The sequence below is a fragment of the Mesoplodon bidens genome, assembly GCF_964165515.1.
Source record: "Mesoplodon bidens genome assembly, chromosome: 8".
NCBI lineage: Eukaryota > Metazoa > Chordata > Mammalia > Artiodactyla > Ziphiidae > Mesoplodon > Mesoplodon bidens.
This window is the reverse complement of record NC_138165.1, coordinates 27,942,926-27,966,143: the sequence shown is the minus strand read 5'-3', so window position 1 is coordinate 27,966,143 and position 23,218 is coordinate 27,942,926. Positions and strand designations below refer to the sequence as shown.

At 37.4% G+C, this 23,218-nt stretch overlaps 1 protein-coding gene across 1 annotated transcript in view; it reads right to left on the bottom strand.

Moving 5' to 3' along the window:
* The window catches only part of TLK1 (tousled like kinase 1), a 158,125-nt gene that overhangs the window by 35,113 nt on the left and 99,794 nt on the right, over positions 1-23,218 (bottom strand). Inside the window, exons 7-11 of the mRNA XM_081243224.1 lie at positions 21,748-21,837; positions 20,623-20,715; positions 16,154-16,264; positions 15,903-16,039; positions 12,522-12,710 (exon numbers count right to left, since the gene is read on the bottom strand). Coding sequence (XP_081099350.1) covers positions 12,522-12,710; positions 15,903-16,039; positions 16,154-16,264; positions 20,623-20,715; positions 21,748-21,837 — 620 coding nt within the window. The remainder of the gene's footprint in view (positions 1-12,521; positions 12,711-15,902; positions 16,040-16,153; positions 16,265-20,622; positions 20,716-21,747; positions 21,838-23,218) is intronic.

Sequence of the window (23,218 nt, the reverse complement as noted above, 5' to 3'; positions counted from 1 at the left end):
GAAATGAAAGCATACTAATTAAATGAAAGGACTTCTGTGTTCATGAATTAGAAGACTTACTATTGTTAAGAGGGCTATCCTCCCCAAAGTGATCCACAGACCCAATGTAATCCTGATCAAAATACACGTCACCCATTTACTAAAATGGGAAAGCTGATTCTTAAATTCATATGGAAATGCAAGGGTCCTCAAACAGACAAAACAATATTGAAAAAGAAAAAGTTAAAGGACTTACACTCCCTATTTCAAAAATTAAAACAAAGTTATATTCATCGAAAGAGTGTGGTACTGCCATAAGGATAGACACATACTGTATGATTCTTTTTAATGAAGTATCCAGAAGAAGCAAACAGACATAGAGAAAACAAACATAGAGAAAGCAGATTATTTGTTACCAGGAGGATGTAGGGAGGGAGGCATGGGGAGTGATTAATTAATGCGCATTAGGTGTTCTGGGTGAATAAAATGTTTTGAAACTAAAGGGAGGTTGTGGTTGCATAACATTGTGAATGCGCTAAATGCCACTGAACTGTATATGCTTTTTAAAAAAAATAAACTTATTTATTTTTTTGGTGGGGGGCTGTGTTGGGTCTTCGTTGCTGTGTGCGGGCTTTCTCTAGTTGCAGCGAGCGAGGGTTACTCTTCATTGCGGTGCGTGGGCTTCTCATTGCGGTGGCTTCTCTTGTTGCAGAGCACAGGCTCTAGGGCATGCGGACTAGTTGTGGCACGCGGGCTCAGTAGTTGTGGCACGCAGGCTCTAGAGTGCAGGCTCAATATTTATGGCGCACGGGCTTAGTTGCTCTGCGGCATGTGGGATCTTCCCCGACTAGGGCTTGAACCCGTGTCCCCTGCATTGGCAGGCAGATTCTTTACCACTGCGCCACCAGGGAAGTCCCTGTATATGCTTTTAAGTGGCTACTTGTATGTTATGCAAATTTCACCTCAAAATTTTTTTTTTTAAGTATCACTTGGAAAAAGAAACGGGGGTGTGTGGGAAGGATGAAACTAGTCTGCCTCTGAAGAGCCCAATGTTCACAATAGAATAAAAACTGAATTGAGAACTAACGACTTACACCAAGTGCCAGTGTGGTGTGTAGAGTAATGGCCCCATAAAGATGTCCACATCCTAATCCTTGGACATGTGAGTATGCTAAGTTACACAACAAAGGAGAATTAAAGTAGCAGATGGGGGCTTCCCTCATAGCGCAGTGGTTGAGAGTCCGCCTGCCGATGCAGGGGACACGGGTTCGTGCCCCGGTCCGGGAAGATCCCACATGCCACGGAGCAGCTAGGCCCGTGAGCCATGGCCGCTGAGCCTGCGCGTCCAGAGCCTGTGCTCCGCAACGGGAGAGGCCACAACAGTGAGAGGCCCGCGTACCGCAAAAAATAATAATAATAAAAAAAATAAAGTAGCAGATGGAATTAAAGTTGCTAATTAGCTGACTTTAAAATAGGGATTTAGGGACTTCCCTGGTGGTCCAGTGGTTAAGACTTCACATTCCAATGCAGGGGGTGTGGGTTCAATCCCTGGTCGGGGAGCTAAGATCCCACATGCCTCGCGGCCAAAAAGCCAAAACATAAAACAGAAGCAGCACTGTAACAAATTCAATACAGACTTTTAAAATGGTCCACATCAAAAAAATCTTAAATAAATAAATAAATGAAATAGGGATTTACTCTGGATTACCCTTTGGGGATGTGATTACAAGAGGCCTTAAATGCAAAGAGAAGGGCAGACATCTCAGAATCACAGTGACATAACATGAAAAAGACTTGACTGCTACTGCTGGCTTGCAGATGGAAGGGGATCACGAACCAAGCAATATGGGCAGGGCCTCTAGAAGCTGGAAACAGCAAGAAAATGCGTTCTCTTCTAGAGTAACACAGCCCTGACAACACCCCGACTTTAGCCCAGGGAGACCCATTTTGGATTTGTGATCTCCAAAACTGTAAGATAATAAATTTGTGTCGTTTGAACTCAATGAATTTGTGGTAATTTGTTACAGCAGCAGTAGGAAACTACTACAGATCTTGGTACCTGGAAATGGGATGTTCTGATAATAAACACCTAAAAATGTGGAAGTGGCTTTGGAATTGGGCAGTGGGCAAGAGGCTAGGAGAATTTTGAGGAGCATGATTTAAAAATAACCTTAGACTGCATTGAATGGACTATTAGCAGAAATACGAATGTTAACAACTCTGCCAAGTGAGGATGCAAGGAATTCCACGAGGAGCACAGTACGGAAAACACAAACAGCCTTAGAGAACACCTAAATTGTCATGAATGGACCGTCAGTAGATAGTAGAGGTGCCACTGGTGAGAACTCAGAAGGAAATGAGAAACATGTTCTGAAAACTGGAGGAATCCTTGTTATTATGAAAGAAAGCTTAGCAAAACTGTATCCTATAGTTATGCAGAAAGCCAAACGTGTAAGAAATGAACTTAGGAAATTTCCAAATACAGTGTTGAAGGTGTGGACTGGTTTCTTCTCACTGTTTATATTAAAATGTAAGAAGAGAGAGGTAAATCAAAGGGAAGAAATGTTCAACCAAAAAACCCTCCAGGATTTAATGTTTTAAGAAATTTTCATCTTATTCAGAGTACAAAATACACCAAAATTGAGATTCATGGTCAAAGCTGCTCTTAAAAAGGAGGATGTAGCTGGACAACCTTTTGCTAATACTCCAGAGAAGTCAGAGTATTCATCACATAAACAGTCTCTAAAAAGATGAAGTGGGTGACTCATAGATCCTCTTAACCTTCTCCGCAGAAGCCAAAAATAGCGATGCAATTATCTAGAAAAGAATCATGGAGGATCCTTTTGTCTAATGGAGTGAATCTTTGTGTCATACATGAAAGATCCACAAGATTCTTGAGAACTTTACACCAGCAGAAACACTACCAGCTTGGATTTTAAGGGACAGAGAGTACAAAATGAAAGGCTGTCAAACACTCAAAACTCTACAAACAAGAAACTGGTTGAAAAAGCTACTCAGCAACAAATACATGCTAACCTTCATGAAAGAGAAATCTTCATGAAAAACACTCAAGAGGACAGAAACTTGCAGAGCCACATGCTACAGAAAAATTATTACCAGACCTTGAAACCAGAGTTTGCCTGGATGGATTTCGAAACTGCTTGGATCAGTGACACCTTTAATATTCTTCTCTTTGAACGGAAAATATCTCTAACTCTTAACCTATGCCTGTCCCCATCACTGTATTTTGGGAAGATAACTTGTTTCTTGAGGTTCACAGATTAAGAGGAATTGTTCTCAGCGTGGCTTATACACAGAGTCTCACTCATAACTGATTTAGATAATGAGATTTAGAATGTTTAAATTAATGAGATTTAGATAAGATTTTTAGATGTGGAATGAAGGCTGTAATGAGGTTGAGACTTTGCTGATAGGATAAATGGATTTTGCACGTGGGAAAGATGTGCATCTTGGGTCAGAGGGCAGATTGTGTAGGTAGAATAATGACTTTCCAAAAATGCCACATCCTAATCCTTGGGACTTGTGAATATGTTTAAAGGCCAAGGATTAAATGGGATTAATATTGCTAATTAGCTGACCTTAAAATAAGGTGACTACCTTGGATAATACAGCTATGAGTACACAGTGTAAAGAAAAAAATTTTTTTATCTGAAGGAAGCTGGGAGAAGGCACAGAAGAGGTAACATCTGAGCCTGGTGAAACAGGAGCAGCAGAAAGAAGCCAGGAGGAAGAAAGAGGGCACACAGGGGCATGGTGACCCAGAAGCACAGCATGTAGACGTGCAAGCAAAAAGAAAAACCAATGTATACTGTAGATTAAAGAAGTTATCTTCTACTGTTTGCTAAGAGTTTAAAGACAGATCATGCTGAATTTTATATATTTTGGCATCTATTAAGATGATCATATAATCTTTTTCTTTATGTAGAAAATTACATTGATTTTTCTTATATTAAACCAACCTAGCGGGCCTCCCTGGTGGCGCAGTGGTTGAGAGTCCGCCTGCCGATGCAGGGGATACGGGTTCGTGCCCCGGTCTGGGAGGATCCCATATGCCGCGGAGCGGCTGGGCCCGTGGGCCGTGGCCGCTGAGCCTGCGCGTCCGGAGCCTGTGCTCCGCAACGGGAGAGGCCACAACAGTGAGAGGCCCGCATACCGCAAAAAAAAAAAAAAAAAAAAAAAAAAAAAAAAACCAACCTAGCATACCTGAAATAAATCAAACTTGGTCTTGATAAATTATCATTTTTATATATTATCTGTTGGGTTGCTAATATTTTATTTAATATTTTTGCATTTATTTTTTAAAAAATTTTTATTTATTTTAAAATTTATTTATTTTTGGCTGCATTGGGTCTTCACTGCTGCGCGCGGGCTTTCTCTAGTTGCAATGAGCGGGGGCTACTCTCCATTGTGGTGCACAGGCTCCTCACTGCAGTGGCTTCTCTTGTTGCGGAGCACAGGCTCTAGGCACACGGGCTTCAGCAGTTGTGGCTCGCGGCCTCTAGAGCAGAGGCTCAGTAGTTGTGGTACACGAGCTTAGTTGCTCCACAGCATGTGAGATCTTCCTGGACCAGGGATCAAATCTGTGTCCCCTGCACTGGCAGGTGGATCCTTAACCACTGCGCCACCAGGGAAGTCCTGCATTTACTTTTTTTTTTTTTTTTTTGCGATACGCGGGCCTCTCACTGTTGTGGTCTCTCCCATTGCAGAGCACAGGCTCCGGACGCACAGGCTCAGTGGCCATGGCTCACGAGCCTAGCCGCTCCGCGGCATGTGGGACCTTCCCGGACCGGGGCACGAACCCGTGTCCCCTGCATCAGCAGGTGGACTCTCAACCACTGCGCCACCAGGGAAGCCCCTGCATTTACTTTTATAAGCGATATTAGACTATAACTTTCCTTCCTTGTACAGTCTTTCTTGAATTTTGAGAAGACTGTGCTGGCCTACATAAAATAAGTTGGAAGTGTTTCTGCCTTAGCTGCTCTTCAAAAGTTTTTAAAAGATTAGCACTATTTCTTCCTTAAATGGTTGGTAGAATTCATAGAGGAAGTCCTCTGTACCTGGAGTTTTCTATGATCAAAGATTTTAATTACGGGTTAGATTTCTTTAACAGTTACAGAACTATTTGATTTTGTTTCTTCTAGTGTGAATTTTGTTAAGTTGTATCTTTCTAGAAATTTATCCATTTCACAAAAATTTTTAATTTAAGTCATTTACAATATTTTGTTTTCCTTTAAATACCTGTAGACTCTGTAGCAACATTCCTTTCTTCATTCCTGATAATGGTTGTCATTTCTCTCTTTCTTGTTTCCAATTTTATTAGTCCCCCTCACCCACAAAAAAACCCCACACACCTTTTTTGGATTGGTTGATTCTCTATATTGTATGTTTGTTTCCTGTATCAAAATTTCTGCTCTTTCCTTTCTTCTCCTCCTTCTGTGGTTAATTCTGCTCATCTTCTGACTTACTGAAATAGATGTTCAGTTTATAAAGTTTTAGTTTTTCTTCTTTTCCTATATATGTATATAAGGCTATAAATTTCCCTCTAGATATTGTTTCAGATTTATCTCACAAATTTTTGCTATGTAGCACTTTCACTATCATTCATCTAAAACTATCTTCTCATTTCCATTGAGACTTTTGCACTATCTTTTTTGTTTCTGATTTCTAGTTTAATTCCACTGTGGTCAGAGAACATATTCCATACGATTCCAATCTTTTAAGTTTCACCCATGAGTTCTACCGAACATTTAAGGAAGAAACAATGTCAGTCTTACATAAACTCTATCAATCCTTTGAAATTTGCTGAGGCCTGCTTTATGCCCCAACATGGTCAATTTTTATAAAAGTCCACGTTTAAAAAGAACATACATTCTGCAAATGTTAGGAGGTTACATGCTCATTAGGTTAAGTCTGTCAATCCCACTGAATTTTTCTATACCCACACTATATGTTCTGTTTTATATTGTTTTATTTTTATCTACTTGTTCTATTACTAAGACGTGTGTGTGTTGAAATCCCCCATTATAATTTGTGGATCTGTCCTTATCTCCTAAAAGTACTGTCAAATTTTTATCTGTCTTGAGGGTATGTTACTATGCACAGAAATTTACAATTATTGTATGTTCCTAGTGATTTTAAACTTTTATAGTTATGAAACAATCACCTTATTTCCTGTAATTTTTTTTTGCTTTAAATTTTACCTACTGTGTCTGATATAATACGGCTTTCTTTCAGTTGGTATTTGACTAGAATGTTTTCTTTCTTAACTTTTATTTCTAATGTATTTTTCCCCCCTTTGGCTGCTTTTGAGAATTTCTCTTTGCCTTGATTTTCTGAAATTTCATTATCATGTGTATGGGTGAGTATTTCTTTATATTCATCCTACTTGGAATTCTCTGGCCTTCATGAATCTATAGACTGATCTTGCTCATCTGTTTTAAAATATTCTCAGTTATCTAATCTCTGAACATTGCTTTTGCTCCATTCAAGATTGTCTTTCTACAGAGTCAGCTGACTTGTCAATAGTAATAATTTAAGTCAGAAGACAGTAAAATAATATCTTCAAATAACTACCAACCTAAAATTCTAAAACTAGTAAAGGGACTTCCCTGGTGGTCCAGTGGGTAAGACTCCACACTCTCAATGTAGGAGGCCCGGGTTCAATCCCTGGTCAGGGAACTAGGTCCTGCATGCATGCCGCAACTACAGAGTTCGCATGCCACAGCTGAGAGTCTGCATGCCACGATTAAGAGTCTGCATGTCACAACTAAGAGTCCCAAAGCTGCAACTAAAGATCCTGCACGCCCCAACTAATAAGACCTGGTGCAGCCAAGATAAATGAATTTTTAAAAATAAATAAATAAATAAAACCAGTAAAAATATTTCAAGAATGAAGGCAAAATAGTTATTTTCAGACCAACAAAAACTGAAAGACATCACTACCAACAGACCCACACTGAAAGGAAATTTCTAAAGGGTATTCTTAGGCAAAAAGATCTTACTCGAGGTAAAATCAGAGATGTAGGATAAATGAACAAAACAGTGATAAATACATAGGTAAAGTTTAGATGAACACTGACTATACAAGACAATGTCTTTAGGTAGGGGTGTGTGTGTATACATATGTATGTATACACACACAACATACTTCTAATACAGAAAAAGAATCAAATAAACAAAAACTAAGCAATCCAAGAAAAGGTAAGAAAAAGGAAAAATGGACAGAGACTAGGCAGGATAAATAGAAAGCATGAGAAGAAAGATGAGATTTAAGCCCTAATAAATAAGTAAATACATGAAATTAAAATGGATTAAATTCACCAGTAAAAGATTTTTTCAGACAGGATTTAAAAAAAATCAGTTACAGATTTGTAAAAACCCAGAGAATATACAATACCAAAAGTGAATCCCAATGTACACTACACTTTGGGTGTCAATGCTGTGTCAATGTAGGGTCATCAGTGGTAACACATGTACCACTCTGGTGCAGGATATGTTGATCGTGGGAGAGGCTGTGCACATGTGGGAACAGCAGGTATATGGAAACCATACTTTCTGCTCAATTTCATTGTAAACTAAAACTGCTCTAAAAATACATCTTATTACTTAAAAAATGTCAGTTATGTTAATTACAGAAACAAGCAATCAATCAAATAACAACTTCATGCTATATAAATTATAAGCTTGAGTTAAAATTTAAGCTTTAAATGAGAAAAGAGTGACCTCTAAAACTTCACTCATATAAAATATAAGGTAAAATATTGTTGTTTACTTTGCAATCATCTTCCGTGAAACACAAAGTATACAGATAAAATCAAAACAATTTAAAACATATTTAACATGAAGTCAAAATCTCGATTAACATGTATTAATAATATACAATTAAAGCAAGGATCATTTAGACATTATCCACAGCTAATACTAGCTATGCAAACTATTTACTCTGAATAGTAAGTTTTTGTGACTGAAATGAGAAATTACTACCTAGAAAACTTGACTGAATCTTGCTGGTAGTTAAAAATTAGTTAAGAGCCAGGAACCATGCAAGTACTTTATAAGCATCACCTCATATCATCCTTTCAACATTATGATGTAGGTACTTTCACAAGGATATGTAGGCTCTAAGAAGTAAAACAGCTTACCAAAAATACAACCTGGAAGAGTCAGGGCTGGATTCCATATCTGTCTGACTACAGAGCTTAAAATGCTAACCACTACGTAATAGTGACTTTATTTTCTGTATTAATTTCTTGATAGAAAAATAATGAAAAATTCATGATCTCTATTCTAATAACTATGCCAGATGTTCTGCACAAACAGGGATTCAAAAGAAGTTTTCAGAAGACAGTTGCAAAGCATGGCTGCTAAAATCAAATTAATATATATGAATCAAAGTGCTTCTGTGTCTTTTTTCCCTATTTAAATCTATATTTGTATAAGGATCCAATCTAACTGCCATGTAGTATTACTTCATTTGCCACTCCAGGAACGCACAGCAGTGTAAGTTCTAAGTCAACATATGCAATAAAATGGGATGGCAATGAGACAAGTCTACGACTAATAAACTACAGTTAGGGCTGTTAGCACCGTAGAAGACAAGTCGGAAGCACAACACCTGTGGCAAACTAGAAAAAATGGCCTTCTGAGAAGGAGAAAATGAAATTCAATCAAATGCTTATGTATTGTCACTTAGTATTTACTGACCACTTTCCATATGCCAGGAACTGGACTAGATATTGGAAGTATAGAGATAAAATAGTGAGATAGGCGCTTCCCTGGTGGCACAGTGGTTGAGAGTCTGCCTGCCGATGCAGGGGACACGGGCTCGTGCCCCGGTCCGGGAAGATCCCACATGCCGCAGAGCGGCTGGGCCCGTGAGCCATGGCCGCTTAGCCTGTGCATCCGGAGCCTGTGCTCCGCAACAGGAGAGGCCGCAACAGTGAGAGGCCTGTGTACCGCCAAAAAAAAAAAAAAAAAGTGAGATAAATGTTACAATATTGACAGGCATGTACAAAAGGCACCTAACTTCAGGGGAAATGGGAAAGAAAATGGGAAGAAAAAAGGTCAAAGAGGATTTCCTATTGGAATTGGCGCTGGAGGCAAGACTTTAATGATAAATAGAAAATGAGACAGGTAAAGAAAGGCAAGGAACAAGATGTACAAAAGCACAGAAACAAGAAAGCATAGTCCATTTAGATAGAGACCTGAAAGAGTTTAATATAGGATGCATAGGGCAGACATTGGAGAATGAGAGAAAAAAGAAGGCCTATACAGGGTTTTCATGAGAGTGAATTTTATCTTGAAGGCCAGTGAAGGTTAAACATGAAAATGACATGATGAGATATGTAACAAACAGTAATTTAAGTTTAAAAAATAAAAAGAGCGATGCGGTCCTATAGTAAGATAGTGGTAATGAAGACTGACAGATACAAAAATGTTATGGAAATAGACACAAAGAACAAGGGAAAGGCAAACATCTAAGATGTTTCTAGTGTCATTAACTGAGCGAATGATGATGCTGTGACTGAATACACAGAGGGCACTATGGCAATACCTTAAAGTGATAATTAACTCCTATCCTTCAAGGATCAAGGAAAAGCTCTCAAGAGGAGGAAATATCTAGTATGGGATTTTAAAGGTGAGCAGGAATTAAGACAATGGGTTCGAGTTTAAAACTTGGTGGTGTACATATATACACTAATATGTCTAAAATAGATAGCTAATAAAAACCTGTTGTAAAAAAAACCCAAAACAAACAAACTAGGTGGTGAGTGGGAGGCACTGGTCAATGCCAAAAGATGAGGCTAGAGAGGTCAGAAGCTGCCAAGTCAGAAGTGCTTTTTGGATGATACCACTCAAGCAATGGAGAGCTATGTTAGGTTTATAAGGAAGAAAAAGAAAGGACCATATTTTTATTTTGGAAAAAGAGATTCTGACTCCAAGTTGAAAATGGATTCAAGGCCTAGACCAAAGCTGAAAGGTGACAGGGTGGATAGGGGTGGGGAGAGAGAACCCAAGTAAGAGGCGGCAGGGGACGCATTTGAGCTCTAGAAGATTGGGTGTCTACAGGGGTGGAGTTAAGCTAACACACACTTTCCCCTGTATAATTGCTCATCTATCCATCTACCCTTTTTAAAGCAACAAATTTACTAATTTATGGAAAGTAAATCGTTTGTTGTCGTTTTTTAATATCAAGAGCCAAAGGATTTAATTCCAACTTACAACAACCCCTCCAAAAATTAGGAAAGGCTTAAAGAAGGAAGTACGTTTTAGACTTCAAAAAATAAGATTATCATCACCTCTTTATTAAAGGAAAATAAAATGAAAATGGATTAAGAAAAATAAATGGAATCTTGATCAAAAAGCTATGAGTGACAACCAGAATTCTGGCATGTGGAACTGCGAGGATGGTGGTATCATGTACTAACTGAAAAAACATGGGAGGTGGCAAGGGGTGTGCGTGTGCGTGCGTGTGTCTGTGGGGGGGTATCTGTGTGGAGAGAGGGAGAGGGGAGAGAGAGAGAAAAAGAGGGGGTGTCGGGGGGACTGAAATGGGAACGATAAAAATAAACACAGTTTTTATTTTGTGTGTTTAGTAAATACAGTTTTTTTTGTTTTTTGGGTTTTTTTGCAGCATGTGGGCCTCTCACTGTTGTGGCCTCTCCCGTTGCGGAGCACAGGCTCCGGACGTGCAGGCTTAGCAGCCATGGCTCACGGGCCTAGCCGCTCTGCGGCATGTGGGATCTTCTTCCCAGACCGGGGCACGAACCCGTTTTCCCTGCATCAGCAGGCGGACTCTCAACCACTGCGCCACCAGGGAAGCCCCGTAAATACAGTTTTGAACAGGCTGCACTAAAGGCTCTCTCTCGTGAGGCATTTAAGTACCAATATCAGCTAAGCAAGGATATGACATTCAAGACTGAGATACAAACATCTGATGATACTCAAGAGAGAAAAGTGGGCCGGAGACAGAAGTTTGGAGGTCAGCAGGATATACATGCTAACTGAAACCCTAGGAGTAGCTAACATGCAAGGAGAATACACAGAGTAAGAAGTAAGATGGCCTAGGACAGATTCTTAAAATCCTACATTTTACAAATTGGTAAGGTAAATGATGTCCGAAGAAGAGACTGAGAAGATGTAGCCACATAAGTTAAAATGAAAATTAGGAGAACAGGATATTTCAAAAACTAAGGCAAGAAAGTGCCTTTTGGGAAAAAGTGAACAATATCCAATGCTGCCAAGTTAAAGACTCAAATGTCTACGGTATTTAGCATCAAGGAGATAATCTTTAAAAGAACAATTTCAGTTAAGAAATGAGCGATTTGGAAAGTGAGGCAGAAGAGACTGCAAGCACAGGCAAGTCTTTCAGGAAACCTAGTTATAAAGATGACAGAATATGAAGACTGGAGGGATTTAAATTGAGGGAGAATTTTTTTGTTTTGTTTTGTTTTCTAAAAGGAAGGAACCAGTAGAGAGCAAAAGGCTGAAGATGTAAAATAAAGGAGGTATCAATAGAAGAGGTCCCTGATGTAGCAGGGGATGGGCTTCAAAGCATAGATGAAACATTATTTCTCAACAAAGGAGAAACATATTAAATATAAAACGGAGGGTATGTATATGTGTTTTCTACTCACATAAACTTGTATAAGGTCTTATAGAACAGAAAAATTATATAAATTAGATTGCATCTATACACTGAAATTCTAACAATGGTGTTCTCTGTGGGATGGGGTCAAGGTCTGTACTGTTTCATTATGTTATTTCATATTTTCTGAATTTCCTATGATAAGCACATAGCAATTTTTTTAAATGTCTTTGACTTTTGAATTATAAAAAGTAATTCATCATTAAAGCAGAAAACCTAGCAAACAAAGAGAAGCAGAAAGGGGAAAAACAATACCTATAACCTCTGAATGAGCTGCTTTCATAGGCTGAGATTACTTAACATTCTCTCAGAAAAAGGAACACTAATAGGAATGTTGAATTGGAATAATTAATACTGATAACTGACTCTATCATTCAGACATGGAAGAAAAAGTGGATTCCAGCCTCTTCTTAGCTACCTAAGTCTTCATTTTAAAAGAGGATTAGTGGGCTTCCCTGGTGGCGCAGTGGTTGAGCGTCCGCCTGCCGATGCAGGGGACGTGGGTTCGTGGCCCGGTCCGGGAGGATCCCACATGCCGCAGAGCGGCTGGTCCCGTGGGCCATGGCCGCTGAGCCTGTGCGTCCGGAGCCTGTGCTCCACAACGGGAGAGGCCACAACAGTGAGAGGCCCGTGTACCACAAAACAAAACAAAACAAAAAAAATAAAATAAAAAATAAAAGAGGATTAGTAAATCTCCACTTAGGTAGAATTCAGATTTAGGGGCTTATTATTATTTTAGAAGTAAATTTTTTCAATACTGCCTTCCTTCCTGGCCATAATGATTTTTACTCCTTCTTAAAAATAACATCCATTACTAACATTCATGCTCACTGGCAACAACTTAAAAAAAAGAAAATTAAAAATGCAGGCTTACAGTTGTGGTAAATTTGGTCTAACAAAAGGATCATTTTCTGCTCCATTGACTGCTTTGTTTTTCCTTTGTTTTGGTTCAGAATTGGTAGAGGGTGCCTGAGAATTATTAGCTGTGGGAGGTTTGCGTTTGGCTAGAAGTTTCCTTTGCCTTTCAATATCTTCCCTTTGCTGATTCACCCATTCTTGTTGCCTGCATAAAAATAAATATAAAAGAAAATTAACCTTCCATTACTTTTCACAGTTAAAACATGAAAATACATTAGTTAAACATGAAAAATCATATAATATAAATTTGTAACCTTATGGTTCCACCCTTGTGAACCAACACCTTCTCATTGTCCACGTCTCATTTGAAACATTCATTTCTGAATAAGGTCTTCTCTAAACCCCCTGAACTAGAAGATGTGCTGCCACATATAATTTCATAGTACCTTGTAGCCCCCCACCTCCTTCTTTCTAACAAATATTCCTACAGACGCCTGATCAGAATGTGTCTGGTTAGACTAAATCACTCCATGAGAACAGAGACCACAACTATTTTATACCCTTAGTGCCCAGCACAGTGACTGGCACATGCTAGGCATTCAATAAATATTTGTTGAATAAAATAAATGAGCTATTAAAAAAAAAGAACTAACAAAGTTAAAGAGTAGGTTTTATACATGCATCTCATTACTTATTCTTTAAAGAAAAACTTACAAAAGAGAAATGTGAATTTAGTAGAGTGTTATTTTCTAAATGTATCTCTGTCAAATTTTGGGAATGGATAAGTGATATTTTGAAATGAAACAAAAATTGACCTCAGAAATTTAGGAAGAAAGAAAGAATTTTAACACTTTAAGGAGAAAATAGCAAGAAAAATTTACATGGCTTTGAAAAATGGGCAATTAATGTAAGTAAAAATATTACTGCTTCCAACTGAAGCTTTTTAAAACCATCCCATCATACAACACCTTAAGCTTGTTCTAATATAATTATGTTCCCTCTTAGGTCACCTCACCACACTAGGAAAAAATTTAAGATGCTACATGGTGGTGACACTCAGATTTAGAACAAGTCAAGTATTTCAATTCCTTGCTCCCCCGCCCCTATTCAGACCAGAACTAAAGAACTTCTACTATGCTGACGAAGAATTGGTTTTACATAAATTTCCTTGTCCTATGGTTCTAGCCAGGTAGTAGCAGAACATGGTAGGAGGGAAAGAATCAAGAATCATCTAGGTAAAAGAGTAAAACGGTGGAGAAAAATCTCAAGAATAGCAAAGTTAGAATAAGACTTTAATCCAGTTTTCTCCTTGAAGTGGTTATAAATACTTTCAATTTATTTAAAAATTAATTTTAAAGCTGGTTTCGGGTATAATCAATATGTTATTAATGAAAATAAACAGCAATAACCTACTGAAATAATGAAAGAAAAGAATTACTGGAATGGATATATATCTAATCCCTGATTATTCAGTAATGACCTACATTTTAGAGATTATTAATATAATACTACTGGGCTTCCCTGGTGGTGCAGTGGTTGAGAGTCCGCCTGCCGATGCAGGGGACACGGGTTCGTGCCCCAGTTTGGGAAGATCCCACATGCCGCAGAGCGGCTGGGCCCGTGAGCCATGGCCGCTGAGCCTGTGCTCCGCAACAGGAGAGGCCACAACAGTGAGAGGCCCGCGTACCGCAAAAAAAAATAATAATAATAATATTACTGATTTTTATTTATTTCTCTTCTCATCCTCCAACTACTTTGGGTTATATCAGATATAGAGCTTGATATACACTGATAAATAGCAACTGCTTGATATAAAATATGTATATGTAACAACATACAGTAGGCCCTCAGTAAATGTTTATTAGTAATAAGAAATGCAAGTAATTTTTTAAAAACTAGATTACTGCTTTATTATAAAAGGATACAACTCAGAAATAGCCAGATGGAAGAGATGCATAGGGCAAGGTATGGAGAAAAGACATGGAGTTTCCGTGCTCTCTCTGAGCCTGATATCCTCCCCAAATCTCTATATGTTCACCAACCCAGAAGCTCCAATTTTACTCTTTTTTTTTGACAGCTCAATGGAGAAATTTTAACAACCGGCAGAGTTTATATTTTAAATTCATATTATTAGTTTATATTTAAGGATATATTATATAAACTTCTCTTTTATTCATTACCAGGACAACTGTAGACCTGGGTTTAGTAGCTCAGAAAAACACTCGAAAATTTTAAGTTCTATCTCAACTGTATTTCCTACTCTCCATTCCTACTGTTAATATTTTAGCTCAAGCCTTATCACCTTTCATTTGGATGCTTCACCATCTGAACTGTCAACAATCTATGTTCTTTCCAATATTATTCCCACATCACCACCAGCTAGCTCCCTTTCTAAAACTCAAATCTGACCCCACACACCACACATAACACTGTACGAGCTCCCTATTATCCACAGAATTAAAACCCAAACTTCCTACCATCATAAAGACACTGTCCTTCATTATAGTATACCTCACACCCAGCACAGTTGTGTTGAACAGAAGCTGGATAAATCAACTGAGACAGAGAGAAGACCATTCTGGAGATAGAGAGAAGACCATTCTGTGCTTAAGTCCTGGGAACCAGTGCTTGAAACAGCAGTGTTTAAGTGATATTATGTGAAATAAAGCTTTGCCTCCATTTTCCATTTAACTGGACTGACTCTGGGAAAGCTGATTTAGATGCTGGCACCACTCTTGCTTTAAAGGTTTTTAAAAGTTTTCCAGCTAAAAAAACCCCAAAAAAACAAAAGGAGGAGCACAGATCCCAGTTCAACACATAAACAGTCAACCTACCCTTAGCTACCACCATCTGAACTCAAGAAAACATGGCAACAACGATTTCTCCATTTTAAAGTTTACCTCAGAAGTGCTAAAGCCACATGCTCAGTTCAACTGACTTATGAGTTACTATGTCTGAGGCTGCAGAGAAAATGTTTGTGTCTTTTCCATAGGAATAGACAGCAGGCAAGTGCTGAAGTAATAAGGACTGGGGAATGGGGCGGCGGGGAGAACTAAGCAGAAAAATCCCAAGATATATAGATATAAATCTTCCAATGAAAGTTAAAACTTTTAACATTTCTCTCCCAACTAACCTATAAAAAGCTAGATCAGTTTATGTTCTGGAAAAGTCATATTTAGAATAATACATCATACTGTACAGATGAAGGCTAACTAATCAAGAAGTCTGCTAAAGCTAAAATTGTAATGCCTGTTCTATGTTCCTTTCAAATGTATTAAATTCTGATTTCAAAGAGTAGTAAGGAGTAGATATAGAACATAATTCCAAATCTATAATCTTTGAAAGTAATGAAAACCCAAAGGAATACTAAATTTTTTAAAATGTAAGAGTGACTAACTTTACAAGATTTTGAAATGCAAAACCATCTGTCCATTGTTCAGTAAATGAAGCACCATGTCTAACGGTCGTGAAATGCCCAAGGCGTAATCTATCTTGCATACTCTTCTCTCTGCTTGACAGTTTTTCTTGTGTACTCTGAAAAAAGGAGGAAAAATCATCATTCAATTTTATTAATTTAAATTTTAAAAGCATACAAGGTAAAAGGGGCTAGTGAAAGGAGAGGGAAAATTTATTGAACTTTTAACTTACCTTTTCGATAAGTAGTTTCTTGCTCATTGATATGCACTTATTTAATCGTTCTTTGTATTTTTCAAGTAATTTCTGTTGTTCATCTATCTGCCGTCTGAGATCACAATTAGCCTACAACATAAGCAGACGATGAAAAAAGGTCTACAATTTGTGTATATGAGACATTTAAGAATATTTATACATTTTGAACGAATTTCATAAAGGGATTAATAAGATTAAGTATTTGAATATGATACTAAAAAATCTGTTAAAACATCTACTTACCATGGGAATTATAATACTGTTATATGCTGCTTAATTGTGTAGTGGAAAAGTACATGGAATTTGTATCCATACTCCATGGGTTCAAATCCACACTCTAGGATATATAATCTGGGCTAAGTCAAACAAGTTATCTGAACCTCAGCTCAGTTTTCTTATTTCTAAAACAGAGCAACACCATTCTATCTCATTTAATTAAAAATAACTGACATATAGTGATACAAAGCGTCTAACACTTAAAAATGAATGTGAGTTCTCTTCCATCTTTTGTAACTAATAAAACTTTTTTCTCCATTAAACTTGTGGAAGACACTGCAGATGCCCATCCAATAGCTAACTATTCTCACCATCTTTCTTGGCCATATGAATACAAATTTTGTTAACTTTGCAGGCAGCCATACGCTCAGGCAAGGGTCTTCTCTCTAAACTCAGAAGATGAGTCTGATTAGTCTAGTACAGTCAGTCACCAGGGAACAACCTGGAGAGCTTGTTGGAACACAGATTATTGGAACCCATTCCCAGTTTCTGAATTAGTAGCTCTAGAGTAGGCTCTAAAAGTTTATTTCTAATAAGTTCCCTAGTAATGTTGATGCTTCTGGTCCGGGGATCATTCTTTGAAAACCATATGTCTAGGCCAATGATGGTGGAAGCCAAAAGACAGCGGCATAATACATCAAAAATGCTGGGAGAAAATACTGCTGCCAACCTAAAAGTATGTATCTAATAAAATTGTCTTCCAAGGAAAAGGGTAAAATAAAGATACTTTCAGAGGAACATAAATGGAATTTAGCATCAGACCCTTATCATTAGGTGCAATTCAAACAGAACCCCAACAAATTGTTTGTGTGAAACTGAAAAACTGAGTCTAACACTTCTCTAAGACAGCAAAGGGCCAAAAATAGCCAAAAAGGAGATGGTACTTGTTCAACCACACATCAAGATTTAATATAAACCTAGAGTAATTATAATCACCCAAATCTCTCCTTCTTCCGTAGTAATGGAAAACCAACATTTTATTCTGGATTGATATATGTCTAGCTAAAAGACTGTATTTCCCAGCTCCCCTTGCAGCTAACGATGGTCAGTGAAATGTAAGCAGAAGTTGTTCAGTGGAATACCCAAGAAGGCTGCACACAGAATTGCTGCATTTTTATTTCCTTCCTCTTCCTGTTTTCTGCTTAAGAACACAGATATCATAACTGTGACTCTAATAAATATTTTGTACCTTGATATGATCTTCAAGATGAAGGCCATGTACTAAGGGTGAAAGAGCAGAAAAACTGAAGGAGCCAAGATCCTATATGACACTGTGAAGCCATCACACCTGGGCTGCCCCCTTCTGCTCTTCTCTCAAAAAATAATATTGTATCTCATTTAAAGTACTGCTGTTTATAGAAACCTGTCCAGACACCTACGGCCTGAGCAGCTCAGCTGTTTCTGCTTGATAGCAAGGCTCTGCCTGGCTGGAAATAAAGCACGGCCAGTGAAATGGCATTTCCACAAAACCTACTACCTTCCATTCAAAGGCCTGTGGCCCCTTATGCTTTGTCCAGGGGGATAACAGCCCAACCACACACATGTGGACATCGCTGTCTGGACAGATGAACAGGCTCCAGGCCCTCCTCAGTCACATCTGGGATGAATGGTCAGTGTGGCAGTACCAGCTGCAATTGCAGTGCCCCACCCAGCCTCCCTCACTAGCCCAGGGGCCAGGGAAAGACCCCAGGGAAAGGCCTCCACCCTTCTCCTCACAGAGGTGAGCAGCATGCTGAGAAAAGGAAAGCCTGTCTTGGGTGTGTTAGTGAGGGGCACTGTGTTCCATGGGTTATCCCAGTGCCATTTCCTCCTGGGCCTGCTATGAAAGGGCCCACCTCCATCCCCAACTGGATTTGGTTTTGGGCAGGTGACTCACTGGGCAGGAGACTCTGTGCCCTCATGCTCTGACTTGGAGCCCCCCTTTCTGTTCTACTCTCAAAAAATAATACTGTATATCATTTAAAGTACTGTTGTTTATGTTCTCTGTTACTAACAGCCGAAGACAATTGCTAAATGATAAAAAGATGCTGTGGTACCAGTATAGGAATACACAAATAGAATATGGAACTTAACACAGAACACAGAAATAGATCCACTTGTATATGAAAATGAGACTGCATGATGGGGCTGGCAGTAAAAAGTGGACTTTTAATTCCGTGATCTGGACAACTGGTTCTCTACACAGAAAGAAATTAAAATGAAACCTTACTTCACACTATACCCAAAAATAAATCCCAGTGAGATTGTACTGAAAAAGCAGACTATAAAACTTTTTAAAGAAAATATAGAAGAACATCTTTATGATATTAGGGATAAAAACAACAAATTATTTTGGTATACTTTTGATAATAATTTGGTACAAACTATAAATAAAAAGATAATTTAATCATATAAATTTTAAATGATCTAATCATCAAAAGACAGTACAAAGAAATAAAAAGATAATTCACACACTGGGAGAAAAATCAACATATATGGGCAACAAAAAACTGATATCAATTTAAAAAACAACAGGAACCCATTAAGAAAAATGAGCAAAAAAAAATGATCATTTACTTCACGGAAGAAATACAAATAGTTAATAAATATTTTTAAAGATGCTCAAAAAATAAAGTGAATGCATAATAACAAATACCTTGTTACACTCACTGAATTTAACCCCCAAATTAAATATGATTATAATGAACTTTGGCAAGGATAATAAGCAATAAGATTATTTCTTGCTCATTGTTGGTGGAATGGAAACTGATCCAACAACCTTGGGGAAAATTTGCTATTATAAAGTAGAGTTTAAGATATGCATGCCCTATACTCTGGCCATGTCTCTCCTAAGCATATACCATAGAGAAATTCTTCCACATGTGCCACAGAGATATGTACAAGAACATTCTTAGCAGAACTGTTCATACTAGCAAAAAGTAGAAATAAAATGTCCACCAAGAGCAGAAAAGATAAATTATAATATATTCATATAATGCCTTACTATATAGCAGTGAAATGAACAAACTATTACATGACAATCCCACATATAATGTTTAGTGAAAACAAGCAGGGCAAAATGGTACAAACAGTGTAATTTTGTAATTTATATAAAGTTCAAAAATAAAGTGAAATAATATGCTGTTAAGAATGTATAAGATATATGTAATAAACTATAAAGAAACATAAAGGCATAATAAATAAATAAATACAAAATTTAGAATAGCGGTTAAAGGTAAAGGGATGTGAGAGAGAGTGAATGGGATGGGACCAGGAAAGGCACACTGGACGTTTCAAAGGTATCAGTAATTATATGATCACGGATGATGGTTTCATTGAGTTTCTATACCAATGGTTCTCAGTGTTGGCTAAATTAGCCATTAAAACTACCAATGCCCAAGCCCTATGTCATATCAATTTAATCAGAAACCCTCAGGGTAGAGTTTAGGCATCAGTACTTTTTATAAAGTGCCTTCCACACTTTCCATCCAGTGATTCTAATGAGCAGCTAGGGGTGAGAACCACTGCTTTACCCCTTACTCAACTATTAGGCATACTTTCTGATGTGTCTTTTTATAAAGTTTCCATTAAAAATCTCACAAAATTGCAGTAGTTCCTTCCTCTAGTATAGTGTCAAATGGCAGTCAGGTTTATAAGAAAATCAATTAACTTTAAAACTACCATGGGGGCTTCCCTGGTGGCGCAGTGGTTGAGAGTCTGCCTACTAATGCAGGGGACAAGGGTTCATGCCCCAGTCCAGGAAGATCCCACATGCCGCGGAGCGGCTAGGCCTGTGAGCCATGGCCACTGAGCCTACGCGTCCGGAGCCTGTGCTCCGCAACAGGAGAGGCCCCAACAGTGAGAGGCCCGTGTACTGCCAAAAAAAAAAACAGAAATAAAAAAAAACAAACTACCATGAAATGGATATCTGTCTTAGGATAGTTGATCAAGTAAAAATAAATTTTATAAACTTCTATTTCTCCAACTGTTTCTCAATTCACATTTAAGAGCTAATAAAATAGTTTTTATCGTTTACTAGTTGATACTTTCAATTATGTACTTACATTAAAAGAAAAGGCTTATTTTTTTTCCAGTAATAGAGTTTTTTTTAACAATATAAGTATTTTCTCACCAGTTTTACTACTGCCAAATAATTTACTCAAATTTCTCCCCCTCCATGACTTCTTACTTACCCTGAGCAAGTCATCTATACGACCTTCCTTTTTTTCCAGGTCCTGGTTTTTATTACTTTCTAATGCTGCTAACTTCAGCATTGTAAGGTCAGTCTAAACAAAAGAAAGCTATTTTATTACTCCATTATATATATATCACTGCATGCAGACATAAAATTAGATTGTATTCTGATTCTAAAGAGCAAAGAAAGTATTGGAGTTTGTGTGTGTATGTAAAGAGTATCACAAAAAGTCTTACTGCAGTTTTAAGTTTTAATATCTTCAGAAGCATAAGTGCTATAAGCTTAAAAGGAAAAAATTTAAAGGTTAATTATTTAAATTTTTAGAATATTGATATGTTCTTCATTAAAATTCAATATAACCACTGCTCTGAGCTATTAACTCTAGCTGACTTTTGAACATGGCAAAAACTTTCACAAGCTGTTTGCTGACTGAAAGCAATGTACTTATAAATCCTGACCTAAAGATCATCCAAAGAAAGAAGTTTTGATGCACGCACAACAGTTTGGACATGACCAGAAAGAAGAAGTATAATGGCAATAAACTGCACAACTAAGGTGGCAAGCAAGAAGATCTACTTTTTCAATCCTTAATCTCAGTCATCCAAAAACTGTCACATGTGTGAAATTAAAATGAAAACCTTAGTACTCAAAATTCATAAAACTAAATAACTGTAAAAGATATCTGATTAATTTTCAAATGATTTTTAAGTGTGTAGCATATATGAATATACAAAAATACAGACACATGGAACAAACTGCTTAATGTCCACTTATAACAAATATAACACTTTCATGAAGATATCGATTATATGTACTTGGATGTTAAGTTCAAAAAGAATCAGTAAACAGAATTGACATGTTATGGTTGTTCTGTTTATTTAATTTGCTTAAAATATATATTTAACCAATGTGTAACAAGGGACAAGCTGATAGTAAATTGGGTGTTTCAATTTCTCACCCCCTACAAACTGTTTATTTTTGTTTGTTTAGTAATTAGCTTTGTTGGTACAGAATTTTACTTTATGACCATGTCTAAAACAAAGAGAAGACATCTTAATTGTGTGTACAAAGTTGGTCACCAGCTTCTCAGAAGTCATACAAAGAAATTTTAATTACCATTTACCTGAGTAATTTTAAAGGATAACTGCTTTGGTTGTACAATAGGGTGGTCCCCAAAAACTAATGCAGTAGGAGAAGGGCTATTCGGTCGAACCTTAAAAAAAATATTGAAAATTTTACATTAGCAAGAAAAGAAATAGGCTTTTGCTTAGCAACAACTAAACATTTCTTAAGTTTTTATCAGGATAATAATTCAAAACATAATTGGGGACTTCCCTGGTGGCACAGTGGTTAAGAATCTGCCTGCCAATGCAGGGGACACGGGTTCGAGCCCTGGTCCGGGAAGATCCCACATGCTGCAGAGCAACTAAGCCTGTGTGCCACAACTACTGAGCCTGCAAGCCACAACTACTGAGCCCACGTGCCACAGCTACTGAAGCCCGCGCACCTAGAGCTTGTGCTCCGCAACAAGAGAAGCCACCACAATGAGAAGCCTGTGCACTACAACAAAGAGTAGCCCCTGCTCACCGCAACTAGAGAAAGCCCACGCACAGCAACAAAGACCTACCGCAGCCAAAAATAAATAAATAAATTTATTTATAAAAAAGTAAAAAGAATTTAAAAAAATATATAATTGAACTTAAAAAATTTTTAATCACCATTTATTCAATAAGCATTCATTAAGTACCTCCCTCTTATAAAGCCCAATAAAAGAGACAACCAGCCATATATGTCCTGCCCTCAAGGAACTTAACAATCTGGTGCCATAAAAGCAAATTTAATGCTTTCAATCTGTTAACTAAAACAAGGCCAAATACATTATTTTAAAACAAAAATATTAAACAGATTATAATGGTTCAAAAAGTAAAACTGTAAAGACCTTAATACAGAACTCTTTTAGTAGTAGGTACAATAATGCATGCCCATATGTAGTGTAATATCAATTTACTGATAAGTTTCATGATTTATCTAGTCACTAGTTTTAAAATACATTCACTGAAAGCAAAAGATTACATCATGTACCAATGCTATCACTACAATTCAAAGTTATTGTTGAATCTTATGCTTTACTTAGTATATGGCAATATGATGTGCCCCAAGGTACAAAATGAATAAGACATTAAGAAGTATATGTCTACAGACAGAACTAGAAAGGGACACTGGAAGTAAAAACAGAGTACTTGAATAAATAAGAGATACTCTGATTTTTAAAAAATTTTAATTCATCTTTAAATTACTGAAAGCCAACATTGTTTTTCTGGTTAGACAATGAACTTTCACATAATGAAAGTAAAAAAAGTAGAATAAAATCCAATATGTAGAAAAATGCATATAAAAGAACTAGGTCTTAAAAATGTCAGAAACAAACCAAAAAGTTATAAGACAATTTTCAGGTCCAAGATCCTTCTCCTATGCCAAACTACATTATCCGAGGCTGATGGCTGCCTACTCTTTATTTCAGGATTCCCAGAAAGGAATTAATTATGCTACCATTTTAGTGGTTAAGAAATTTAATTGTTAAGATCCCTGACCAG